Source organism: Hesperophylax consimilis, chromosome 1, assembly GCF_061612785.1.
Source record: "Hesperophylax consimilis isolate HC1 chromosome 1, BYU_Hcon_1.0, whole genome shotgun sequence".
NCBI classification, from domain to species: Eukaryota; Metazoa; Arthropoda; class Insecta; order Trichoptera; family Limnephilidae; genus Hesperophylax; species Hesperophylax consimilis.
In genome coordinates, this window is record NC_142836.1 from 22,768,132 (window position 1) to 22,781,530 (window position 13,399).

The 13,399-nt window shown below is 37.0% G+C and overlaps 1 protein-coding gene across 3 annotated transcripts in view; it reads right to left on the reverse strand.

Moving 5' to 3' along the window:
• Positions 1–13,399, reverse strand: part of LOC149426461 (protein qui-1) — a 73,909-nt gene that overhangs the window by 12,461 nt on the left and 48,049 nt on the right. For all 3 annotated transcript variants that reach the window (XM_089631022.1, XM_089631008.1, XM_089631015.1), the window contains exons 11-21: positions 11,470–11,657; positions 9,820–9,966; positions 9,552–9,673; positions 9,268–9,431; positions 8,850–8,973; positions 8,534–8,645; positions 7,649–7,933; positions 6,140–6,317; positions 5,430–5,806; positions 4,164–4,334; positions 3,257–3,445 (exon numbers count right to left, since the gene is read on the reverse strand). In XM_089631022.1, the coding sequence (XP_089487148.1) occupies positions 3,257–3,445; positions 4,164–4,334; positions 5,430–5,806; positions 6,140–6,317; positions 7,649–7,933; positions 8,534–8,645; positions 8,850–8,973; positions 9,268–9,431; positions 9,552–9,673; positions 9,820–9,966; positions 11,470–11,657 (2,057 nt within the window). The remainder of the gene's footprint in view (positions 1–3,256; positions 3,446–4,163; positions 4,335–5,429; positions 5,807–6,139; positions 6,318–7,648; positions 7,934–8,533; positions 8,646–8,849; positions 8,974–9,267; positions 9,432–9,551; positions 9,674–9,819; positions 9,967–11,469; positions 11,658–13,399) is intronic.

Genomic DNA, 13,399 nt, shown 5'->3' on the forward strand with positions numbered 1-13,399 from the left:
CTTAATTATTTTTTTTATATTAAAATCATTGTAGTACATGTGTCAAGCTTCTAGCAGGCTATATGTATAATTATACCTATGACTGTGGGACTTGCAATTGATATTTGGTACTATGATAAGAATAATTACCACATTTACATGCGTGTAGAATCTGCATATCTTAATCCCAATAAAAAGGAATGCCATTAGGGCTTCCACCCTTCAAAAACAGTAGACCCGGAGATTTTATTAATTTAGTTTTTTTTACTAAAATAAAACTTTTTAGTATGAATTTTTAATTAAGGCAAAATAATTCATATTGTAATTAATCTTCACAATTAACTCTTCCTTCACCATGTCTGTCCACAAATTTCCCATTAAAGAAAAGACGCGTTCAACAAAAGCATTGCTTATAGGGATTTAAAAAATATATCCAATTATTTTTGGCAGTTCGGTGAAGGTTGAGGTGACTTTGAATAACTGAACCCATCGTAAATCAACAGGCAATGTCGAATCACTAGATTGTACGAACTGAGGAAATACTTGGTTAATTTTCGGGTCTCGTCATAAAGTTTATCTTCGTCGACATTTTTCAAACCATGTTATTCGACAGCTTCTACAGTATCTTCGTAACTCACTGCACATGTTAGATCGAATTTGGAAAAGATTTTGAACACAGAATCCTCAAAAACATAATTTTTCTGTATGTATTCAAGAGTTCTCCTCATTGGCTTATTTTTTTAATTGATCCTGATCAGAACGCCTCAAAAACTTTATGTTTTTCATTATTTTGGCACCGTAAAATTCATCATGCATTCACTCAGTCAGACGCCAGACAGACGTCAGACGTGATGGTCGTCTGGTTCATGTTATCGATGTTAAACCCGTAGCCCCGACATGCACCATGCAAACCCGTAGACTCCGGATCAAACCCGGAGAGGTGGCAGCCCTAAATGCCATAGTTCCTAACTAAATATTAATGGGATGTGTTGATTTTTTTACTCTATTTATGTCTTATTTCGGAAAGATACCTATTCTATTCGTTTTGTGTTGATTATTGAAAACTACACTGCTTTTCATACAAATAATTGGCATTGTAATCATCTGAATTGTTATATTAATTAATCTTTAAAATTATCCAAGTAACAATTGTTATTATACTACACGTACTCAGAGATATATACGGCGTCTGATACTCCGACATCTGGACTTGGACATATGTACCTACACCTACTAACTACCTAGCATCTTATTTTTTTTCGTGGTACGGGACGGCGTACCGATATGATACGATCATATTCATATGTTGGGGAGTTGGGAGACATATCGGACAATTGAGTCGACTCTTGATTAAGACGCAGAAACGCTCTTGAAATTGATTAAGACGCAGAACCATCAACTTGTTCTACTTTCAGCATATCTTTCACATGAAATGTACCCAGCGCCTTTCCATTCATGTCAGCTAATTGATAAGCAACCGGGGAAATTTTCCCTACCACCTTGCTTTTAATGAATTTTGGTGCAAGTTTAGCGAAAAAATGTTTACTCGCATCTGAAAGAATGAACGATCTCGGCTAGATGATATCTCCCACTTTGTATTGAATATCCCTGCGACGCAGGTTATACTGACGCTTGTTGCGTTCATAAGACTGTCTTAACGATGTGCGCACCTGTGAAAAAAATATCATTTAATTCCTGCAAATCAGCAGCCCAGGTGTCACGTTCAGAAAATTTAATATCCTCAGCATTGAAATCAGCATCTACATATTCCTTACCTGAAATGATAATTTCTCTACCAAAATTAAGGAAAAACGGCGTGTACCCTGTAACCTCATGTACTGCTGTATTTATCGCTAATTCAATCTCAGCTAAATGGTTCGCCCATGTTCTGTGATCAGAACCAACATATGAAGCAAGGGCTGAAACTAGAACCTTATTGACGCGTTCCACCGGATTATTCTGCGGGTGATACCTACAATTGTAAAACAAATGACTTATATTAAATTTGTTAACTAAAGCCTTCATGTCCCGTGAAATATACTGTGGACCATTATCCAAGACGATCGTGTCTGGTACCCCAAACTTATAGAAAATTTCATCTTCAAAGTTTTGTTTTTGCAATATCTTCTTTGTGTAAGATATTGCAAAAACAAAACTGGAAAGTTTGGTGTACATGCAGGGCTGGCCCTGAACTAAACGGCTCCTGGCGGGAGTAACATTTTGACGCCCTTTGTCAAAACCAGTAGATGTCTAGGTAGGTGATCACTGTAAATAATAATATTTGGATGATTTGTATTTTGTGCAGTGCTGTTTCTGTAAAAAATAATCTCAAGGGTCATGTGTTTGGACTGGTAGGTGTTGTTGCATGTGTGTGCCTGAGAGAGCCGAACCAACCCAAACAAATTTGGACATGCTTTGAATTCGCATTTGCATGGTCCTGACAACTCTATTATTGTACCTCTATGTACAAATTCAACATTTAGTTCCCCTCATAAGAAGATTGAAAATATGGTCCCCAATAAAAAAATAATAATAATTCTTTTACAGCAATAAAACTATTTGCTGAGGCATTTAATGCCACCATCCTTTAACATTTAACAATGCCCAATCTGATTTTAACATGACCAATAAAATTGTGGCCAATTTGTACCAACAATGCGGGCGTTTTTTGATGTTTCTGGCCCTAAATAGCTCCAATAAAATTCTATTTGTCATACTTAAAATGACTAAATAAATGGAGATTAACAAAACCGAACACCGCTCAACAAATCGGGTCAGATATCCACCCTGCGCAGCTTGATTTTAATATTTTTTAATTTATCATTATGTTTTATTATGTTTTTTCAAATTCTTGGATTAAGAATTATTGACCTACTTGTATGTGATAGCCACATAGGTCTATCCAAATCAGATACGCATGCTTCAGCTGTGATTAAAAGATTCTCAATTGTGTTTATTAGACACCATCAGTGACAGTAAATATTGATAACATCTGTCATCAAACAATTAAAATGACATTTTCAATGCAAACGTTTTAATGTCAATAATAAAGTGTTGCAATTAATTGTCTGTATCATAATAAAGTATTCCTGAGAAGGGCAGTCTTTTTCTTATTCAACATTTCTTATTTCATATCCAGCCACTTATTTGTCTGTCAATATAATATGAAAATTAGATAATTAACCTGCTCTATGCGGCTATCCCAAAATGTGCCGGGTGATGGAATAGTTTGCAGTGATAAGGCCACCATTGCAAAGGACACCAAATAAATCCCCACCTGAGCAAGTTTCCCCCCGTTGAGCTGCCAGACCTTGAGCGACATGTCCTTGGAGCCGGTGACCAGATAGAGGGAGTCGGAGGTGATGGCGCAGCAGGTGACGGGCTCGGCGTGACATACACTCCAGCGCTCGTCCTCGCGGCTCAGGGACCATATGGTGGCCAGGTTGTCTCCCACATTGATGCACACCTATATGTAATTGCAAGAAGATACATAATAAGAGGTAAACATATTAATAACCTTGGCTAAAATGCATTCGGAAGGGAGAATAAAGATTCAATGCCCAAACTTTTGGACATGGTGGTTGGCATTCAGCCATTCATACAAGGGCCGGGTGTTTTTTTCGAACTTTTTGTTAGAATTACAAAGAAACCAACATTTTATCACGAATTTTCGAACAGACGTACAGTTGGGAGTCTCAAGATAGTTTTTAGTTGTATACTAAAAACAGCTTGGCAAAATCACTGAACAGTGTGTGAATTTTTTCAGATTGCGAAAATTGCAAATTGCAACCTAAAATAATACATATTATTAATTATTATGTACCATGACATATACATATGTTTCTTCTTTTTTACCAAATAAAGAAAGAAAAACATTCCCAGGTTACGAATAACCTGACAAAATTAGTACAAATCCTGCAACCATCATTAAGAGTGGAAAATGTTGCTTTTTCAATTATTCAGGATTTAGCTAGCAGAGGAATTGAACCCACATTTCATGGGTGAGAATTCGACGCATCTGTCAACTAGCAAAAGTGGTAGAGCACTGATTAAATCTTATATTCGTTGTCCATAAATTCAATAATCTAGGGCAAACATTAATAAATTGACACTTTTATTTATTGGTGACTGAAGCAGTGGAACATTGGGAGTATCTAAGTGTATAAAATGCAATGGTAATTTACCGCAAACTTCATGTTGTTAGTGACAGAGACGGTGGTGCTGGGGTAGTCCCAGGTCTGCAGCAGGATGCCGCTGTCGGCCAGCCACAGGTGGAGTGCCCCCGAGGTGTCTGCGGAGGCAACCCGCCGCGAGTCCTGCAGCATGCACAGGGCCTGCACCCCCGCGTTGTGGCCCTGCCACGCAACATGACATTGTGACGGTTAGGTTTGTAGAAATAGTGGTGCTTGTTGGATGATGAGGGTGTGGGAGTATGTGACAACCTTAAAATATTGCACACACAAGCTAATTTCCTCTCTCATCTGTTCATCTCTTCATACTAAATGATATTTTAAGCTTTGGGCAAATTTTTTGGCTTTTGGGAACAACTCACACGGTCTCATAGAAATCGTTGTATCCCCCTTACTGTCACTGTTACAGTGAGAAACATGATCCAAATGGTGTTAGAAAGAGAAAACACCACGCTTTATATCCAAATCTAAAAGTTAACCACAGAATAATTAAAATGTACACCCTTATCAAACCAAAGGTTCGTAACGCAAATAAGAATTATGATCTAAACGGTGTTTGAAAGAGAAAATATCATACTTTAAATTAAAATTTAGAAATTAACAACAGAAGAATTAAAATGTGCACCTTTAAGAAATAAAAGGTCCCGAAAATAACTTGAAAAAAAATTATGAAACTTCGTAAATTTTTTATGAATTATTTTTATATTAAACGACAAAGAAGTGAGGTGACAGTAACGTTTGTAATATTTATCTAATAAAATAATGTGTTTTTATATATTTTTTCATTACCAGTAATTTTAGTTCAAAAAAACGTAAGGTAAAACATTTAAATTTTATTTTTATTTCGGCATTAAAAATTTTAATATTTCAAAAGTTTAATTTTTATTTATTATAATAAAATTTGAAAGTGTATTTTGTCACCTTCCAATTTTCCATTTATTTGGATTTAATTGGACAGCGGAAATACTCCAACCTTATGAAAAAATATGGCAGAGGCCTGAGGAGTTAAACCAATATCTAATATCCTGAAATGGACTTTATCGAACGGATAATAAATTTTATTGACCTATCTGGGGCCTACGAGTCGAAAGGTCTTATGTAAAGTGGCCACCACAGTTTTCTTACAAACCGTACACTTTGAGGAATTTTCTGTCCAGTGTCTAAGTACATATTACAAGAAAGCTTTGCATAAACTCATAGCTTAAAGTATTTAATTTATTTGATCTACTCATTAACAGAAATAAAATAAAACTGATTCACCTTATATGTGAGGGTGCGATTGCAGTCAGGCAGCACCCATACACAAACAGTGGTGTCGTCCGAGGCACTTAGCAACAGCAGATTGGAGGGTGCGAAGGCCACGCAAGTGACGGAGCGAGCATGTGCCGGCAGGGCGGAGACCACGGCCGGGGAGCCAAGGCGCCACATCCTCAGCTCGCCACGCGAGCAGCCGCTGGCCGCCAGCTGACCGTCGGCCGACACTGCCACACAGCACGGGGCCAGCACGGCCGACTGCTCGCGAGAAACCCGCACCACAGTCTCGCAGCCCGGTCGCTTCTCCGATTCCGCGCCCATTGGACGGAAGTTGGTCATCGAGTCCTCAGTGCGGAAGGAGTAGATTGTCACACGATTTCCACCTGCAACAAACAAAATCAGTAAATTGTCTATTTTCATTTAGCCCTGCAAGTTGGTGAAACATAATCATTTTTTATAATAAGAAATAAACATTAGAGAGACGAGTAAAAAATTTTTCACAATTGTAAAATATATTGATCCAATATGAAGTAAGTAATTAAAAATTTCGTTTAAAAATAAGCAATACCTAGTTTAGATGTTTTTAAATGACATGTAATTTCAAGATATTATTGTGAAATCAGGCAAGAGCGCATTAGCAGAAGCGGCTATTATCAGACATGCCTCAAAAGGGCCGGCGTCTGTTAAACGGCCAATAATGGAGGTGTGTTCAGTACCTGCAGCAAACAAGAAGTCATCGTTCTCCGTGAGCAGCAGTGCAGAGAGAGGGGCTGGCTGAGCGGGGGGCAGCACTCTCATGGGGCGCCCGGAATGGAGCCCAAACACCAGGACCCCCCCGGCACCCAGCCCCACCAGCAGGCGAGAGCTGTCGCGAGACACGCGCAGGCACATCACCTGCAGAAAAAATATATGAATTAACTAATTAATTCAATAGTAATTAATCATTGAAATGTAATAACAATAGATTTGCCCTCTTACACCTAATTCCAATCTAAAAATAACACCACCGAAGAGTAATTTCATAATACAACTCTCTCGCTAAGTAGAAAAGAAAAATAAAATTTTTCGAAATTTTAACGCTCTAAGGTAAAAAAGTTAAATTGTTTGGATGGGAAAATAAATATTCTTCGATGGAAAAATATTTTAGCATGAGAAAAAAAAGTTATTTATATTTTTTACTTCTACCATCATGTAGAATCACCTCCCGAAGTTAGTGCACTTTACCCCCGGACACCCTATATAAATAAAAATGTTAATGTTCGTTTGTTCAAAATCGTAAATCTCCGATAGTTGTTCATCGATTGCTTTGAAATTTTGTCACATTGTTGCATTTGAAAATGCGTGTTTTTATATAACTATATTATGTAGATGTTACCTGTGAGAGTATTTTTTTTTTAAAAACAGAGTTTCCTGTTGAACAAACAAGCTTTTTAAAAAAATAACAAATTTTTAAAAATTTATATCATATTTAATATTCTATTCATATGTAGACATTTTTATTTTTCCAAAATTTTTATTAGATAATAAATTTATTCCTGTACAAAATACTAGCTGTGCCCCTACCTAAAAGATTGCTAAATGCCTCAAACTCGTATTTGAAAAATGATGTTCACAATGCTCATGAGATAGCTGGAAGACAAATTTGCTCCGTGTAGACCAACAAAAAATAAAAAGCTAGGCTTCTTGCGATCTTTCAACCAATCTTTATGAATTTGAACCAATATTTTAGGCTTCGGTGTTAATTTTAAGGTTCACACGCCCTGTCTAGATAATACTTAGTCGATGGTATTAATACAATGGTATTATACTACGGTTCCATGACAAAAGAGAAGATAGAAGAAAAGTGAAGAAAAATAACAAACCTTACCTAATGTTCTGTTTTGACACTGTTCTGTCCTATTCGGGTACTATATACTATTTCATTTATGTAGGTAGTCTTTCCAAGTTATAAGTACTGTGCTATTTTCTAAAGGCTTTACAGCAAAAATCTCTAGCCAATTTCGGAAGCTCTGTGCTGTCATGATGTCCACTTTCGTTTTTTTGAGAATGCCGTGATGCTGAAGGATGTGGACGAGAGGAACGAGAAGGAAGAGGGAGGTCAGAAAGTATCAGATCACTTAACATAGCCAAAACCACCATTCTAAAAATAATAAAAGTATGACTAAATGAAGAGTCTCTGGGGATAATTTTTACCTTTGTAAAGTTTTCTGTCAAAAAGTATTTACCTGCGTCTTCTGTTTGGGGATAGTGTGAAGGTCTGTCCCCGTGATAAAGGTCCTGATACGAATCTCCCCATCTCCTTCCAAGGTCACCAGGAACACGGAGTCATCGGAGAGGTCCATCATGTGTATGGGCGCCCGGTTGTGAGTGTAGATGGTATTGAGGAGCTGGAAGGTGTCCGCCAACCAAGCACACACCGTGCCATCTTGGGAGCAGGAGACGAGGACATCGCCGTCTTGTGTTACTTTCACTCCTGTCACGGGGCCGCGGTGATGGTCTAACTTCATTATCTGTCAATAATGTCATTTTGAGTGAGATTTTTTCACAAAATTTTGCTAATCTTTATTCATTATGCCTACCAAAAACAGAACAATAGGTTATTTTAAACAGTTTATATTTGCTAATTTTCTCTAACTAACTTTTATAATGCTTGAAAATAATATTTATATTTTTCAAGAAAATGTATTTCCTATTTACTTTCGGTAACAAAACTGCTATGACTCATTAAAATAAATATGTATATCAAGCAAACATATTATTTATACATCATTTTTAGAAAGACAAACATTCTTCTACGACGATTTGTGGAAAATTTTGCTTCAGCATATAACGGAGAACTTAGAACCCAACTCATTTGTTCACTCAGATACTAACCAGTATAAGTTGGTTCATATTATGGTGCACACCAACTAATGTTTACAGATTATAATATTACTCTTTCCATGCCGATGACCCCTACTTATAAAGACATGTGCCAAATAGCAATAATTTTATGAGAGAAATAAATTTTTCATTTGTACTAAAGGCCACCTTAAATTCAGTAAATGTCATACAAAGGGGAAGCTAATATATTAGATTATGACATAAAGTAAGGTTAAGTTATGACCTACCACAGATCCATCGGCCAGGGAAGTGATGATAACGGCAGAATCTTCTCCTCCACTCACGACGAGTGAGCGATTCACTACACACGCCAAGCTTAATACAGCGGCTATGTGCTCTCTAAAACACAATACATAATGTAATTTAAATACAATCATACATGCATACTATTCACACACTTCATTCTAAATATCTAAATTAATCAAAACACTTCGGAAAAAATCCATAGATAGTGGTTTAATTAGTTTAAAATATAATAAATATCAACTTATAATTTCTTATTATTCATTCTGGTTTCTATATAATTAGAATTGCTTTACTCACGCTATCTTCATCTTGATGGTCAGGGTTTGAAGGTCCCAGATAATGATTGTAGTATCTTCGGATCCAGTGAGTAAATACTGAGATTCTTTTGTGACAGCCATACACAGCACTTGACCGGAATGCCCTGCAAGCATAGCAGTAACATGTATGTACAAAAGACTACTCACTCTTTCAAATATTCTTAACTTCCTCGAGAAGCTTGTCATTAATTGCGTTACATATGCGTTACCAATATTTAAAAATTAGATTTATGAATTACACTATTATGGCCACTACAATCTTGCCACTGAGAGCTTCGTTTGAACTTCTTTTAGGAGAGGTTACAACGGAGCTGTCAGTGGTACACTTTTATCTTATTACTACTACATAATTTGTATATTAAATAGCATTATATTAAGTAATAATGTTTTTGGCATACCTTTAAAGGTGTGGACCAGTGAATTGGACATTATGTGCCAAAGCTGAGGATCTCCTTTCTCAGGGGCCAGCAGAAGATGTTGTCCTGTGGGGGCTAGAGCCAATAAGCGAGCACCTCCGGCGGCTTGGAGAATCTTCACAGTGGCCGCAATTGGGGGTTGCACCCTATCAACAAATGTATTTTAAAGTAATCATGATAAAAAAATATTAGAAACTCGTCTGAGGGACGAGATGATCTGTCCAGAGATAGAATAGGTTATTGCACATGTAGTAAATACTACTTACCAGCCATTGAGGGGAACGAGAAGAGGTTTGGTGTAGCCATCACACCAAGCCATTGCCGCTGTCACCAGGACATTGAGCGCAGTATGGGGGCTCACTATAACAGGCCGCAACCAGCTAATAATCTAATAACAAACACATTCAAAATCAAAAACTTTTTTTTTTATTTGCAATAAATAATTTGGTGCCTTGTCCTAATTGTTGACAGTTACGTTACATGTATACATCATGACATTGTGAGCTGAAAGCTTTGGTATTGCAGAATACATACCTGTGCCCCAAGCTGCATATGGTCTCTGGTGAGGATGTCGCTGGACTTACGTACTGCGCTGTACACCAGCTCTATGTCCCTGTCCAGGATGTAGCACCGGACATGCTCCAAGATGCAACGCAGGTATGATATTGTCACCGTTTGTACCTGCGAATGCAATATCTTAATAGGTATGGGGTTTTAATGGCAGAATTGACATAAAAAAAAATGGTAGGGATGCGAAATTTTTGACTGAATGTAGCGAAGCCCAATTTTGACTCAACCACTTTGCATTTCATCTGTCTGTAAATTTGTTTGGGTGTTTCGTGTACTGCCAAGATATCGGCCGTGTTTGATGACACCTTTTTATTCCACCAGAGAGCATGAGCGTTGGGTCTGTTGCAGGCTTTCAAGTCAAAGTAATCAACTTTTAATATGTATGTTTTTTTTTACGTCATAGAATAATACTCTTCACTGTTTTACAAAACGTGAGGTGATATTCAAAATTGATTTTGTCCATTAATGAAAAAAAATTACTTGATTATGTAGATTTCTTCTTATCATTAGTGGGATTTAAGTTTTCAATTGAAGTCGAAATTTGCCCTATTAAATCTCTAATAATGTTTAAACCTGATCTCTGATGGTGATGAAGTCGTATGAAAACAATATTCGGCGCGCGGCTTGACGTACTTGGATGGACCTACGGTCGACTTTGCCCTACCAGGCCTGGAAAATCAATATTTCCGTGGGGTTTATTTCAATTATTTCTGATGAACGTATTACCTAAATCTCAAATGTTTCTAGAGGGATCCCTCGGGCAGATACTAATGCATCATCTAGAAAAATAAAATCTGGTGCTTACTGCTAATTTTATACTTGAAAATCGTTTTATAAAATTTTAAAACCGTTTTACATAAAATATTTTTATAATAAGGTCCTGTTTTTATTAATCTCCGTAGGGAACTCTCTAGGAACATTTGAGATGTTAGTAATACGTTTATCGGAAATAGTTAAAATGTGAGCGTCGAGCAAACCCCGTTGTTAGAGTCTTATGTCGCCTTAAAAACTAGCAATTCATTAAAAAATCACCGTGTCCATACTGAAATTAATCAAAAATGATCCTGTCCAAACTGACCAATCAGAGCACGCCGAAATGTATCTAACTTCAAAGCAATCTGACAGCATGTGTCACTTTTGAATATTCCATCATTCTTCATTGTTGTTTACAAGTACAGAATGCTCTTTATGAAAAACGGTTTGAAACTAAGTGCGAAAAAATATTATTTGTAAAAAAAGTAACCAAGGAATACTGTTACATATAAAGCGTCAGCTACACTACTCGCTTCGACGCTTCGACGAAGTCCTCGACGAAGTTAGCCGAAGTTCGAAGTGCGTGCCCACACTCGTGCAACTTCGCGAGTAACTCAGTCCAGTCCTTTGACTCAGGCGCATTTACCGACAACAATCGGAAGTCGGGCGAAGCGAAGCGAAGTTGCCCGAAGCGAAGTGAAGTTCGTGCCCACACTATCGTATTCGGTCAACTTCGATCAACTTCGCGAGTAGTGTAGCTGGGCTTTAAGGTTTTTCGTTATCTTATAACCAGAGTGGTACATAAAAGATTTCAATAATGCCCTAGTGAGAGAATAATAATAAATATTCAATATGACCTACAGCAGCATGCAGGAAGTCGAAGTTGCAGATGGTTAGGTCCTTGAGCCTGGTGAAGTCTCCGGCCAGCAGCAGATGCAGCCAGGACTCCTCCACATGGCGCTGCGTGAAGGGGGCCGCCATAGTGCGGCGCCCGCTCTGGAAGGGCGTGCCGTCTCCCTCCACACCCTCGCCCATAGCTACCGGGGCACCTGCACACCGTTATAATATTAGAAACAAGTAATTTTGCAGTGATTAATTTTTATTTTTTTTTTTTTTTTATTAACGACAATTATAATTACAAAGTTAAGTATATTATTCGCAGTCCTCCTCACTAGGTATTCCTGTTCCGAGGCGGACTGTAGGTTTTTGTATAGGTGTAGATCGTGATTTCCTTATTAATTTCTACAAAAAAAATTTAAAATATTGTCTTCACATTTGTTCAGTTCATAATTTTATTGATTTCCTCATCTTCATGTTTACTTAGCCATAATTTGATGTCGTTTTTAAATTTTTGTGTCTCCGTTGTGTTTTTGAGTTCAATTGGGAGGGCATTATATAGTTTTGTAGCATGGAAATGATGATTTTTCTGGCCAAAAGACGTATTTAATTTTGGGATGTTCAATAGTTTTGAGGATTTCTTCCTTGTAATATAGTTGTGTTGGTCAGCAGGGTACTCATATTTTTCTGTAAATTTGATTAGAGCATTTTTTGAGTATAGTTTTATTATACTGAACACTTTAAAATTTTTAAAAATGTCTTTTGATGGAGTTCTTTAAGGATTATTTTTATTATTGCTTTTTGAGTTTTAATAAGCTGCTTCATGTGGATGTTTGAGGCAGATCCCCATCCAATAATCCCATATTCTATGCGTGATTGACAGAGAGCATAGTATACCTTATATAAATCATTTATACTTAGTATATTGCGTATACATATTTCTAAAGTAGTATATAAGCTTTGTGAGTTTCTTTGTAATACTATTTATGTGGGAGTCCCATCGAAGATTTTCATCAATTTCAATTCCGAGATATTTTATACTTCTAGAGTGTGTTATGGTGGGGCAGTGGCATGATTGCGTTTCGTTTTTTCCTTGACAATCATGTAATTTGAGAGTATAATCCTCAGCTGGTTGTCCTCTAGCCGTTATAGAAAACGTTAAATATTTAGTTTTGTTAACATTAAGTGTGAGTGAGTTTTGCATAAGCCATTTTTGCACAAGGATAAGCCCGTTTTCAGCTTCTTTGTAGGTGGTTATCCAATCACTTTCATTAAATAAAATGACAGTGTCGTCGGCAAAACTAATGATTTTTCCGTTGGTGTGTAAGTTGCAGATATCATTTATATATATCAGAAATAATAAAGGTCCTAGGACACTTCCTTGCGGTACACCGTAATTGATTGGGAGAGGTTTACTTTTACACTTATCAATTTTAACACACTGTGAACGTTCTGACATGTAACTTATCAGTAGATTTAGAGTTGTGTTTGACATCCCAATTGTTTTAAGTTTCTTGAAAAGGATTTTATGGTCTATCGTGTCAAAGGCCAAAAAACAAGGTTTGAAACGTTGAATAGTAGGTTGAAGTTTAATTAAGTAGGTACCTATGTCTTTAATATATAGGTATGCATGTAATATGTCAGCACGTGCAGACTTCAAATTGGCAATATGATGTCACCAAAAAGATCATCATACATAATTCTAACAATAATAATGTAAATGAGAGTGTGGCTAGGGAAATTCTGTGATAAAAAACAAAAATTTCAACACAGAAACAACCGGTTCCTCAGACGAATAACTTTTAAATTATCATTTTACATGAATGAGTTCTGTTTAAAATAAAGAGCTGTAATATCTGAAAATCTAGCTCTAAGAGAGCCGAGTTGGCAACACTGATGCTGTTCGAGTCAAAGTTCATTCTACGGCTCCATCTCATGGCTGGTTGAGTGAAGG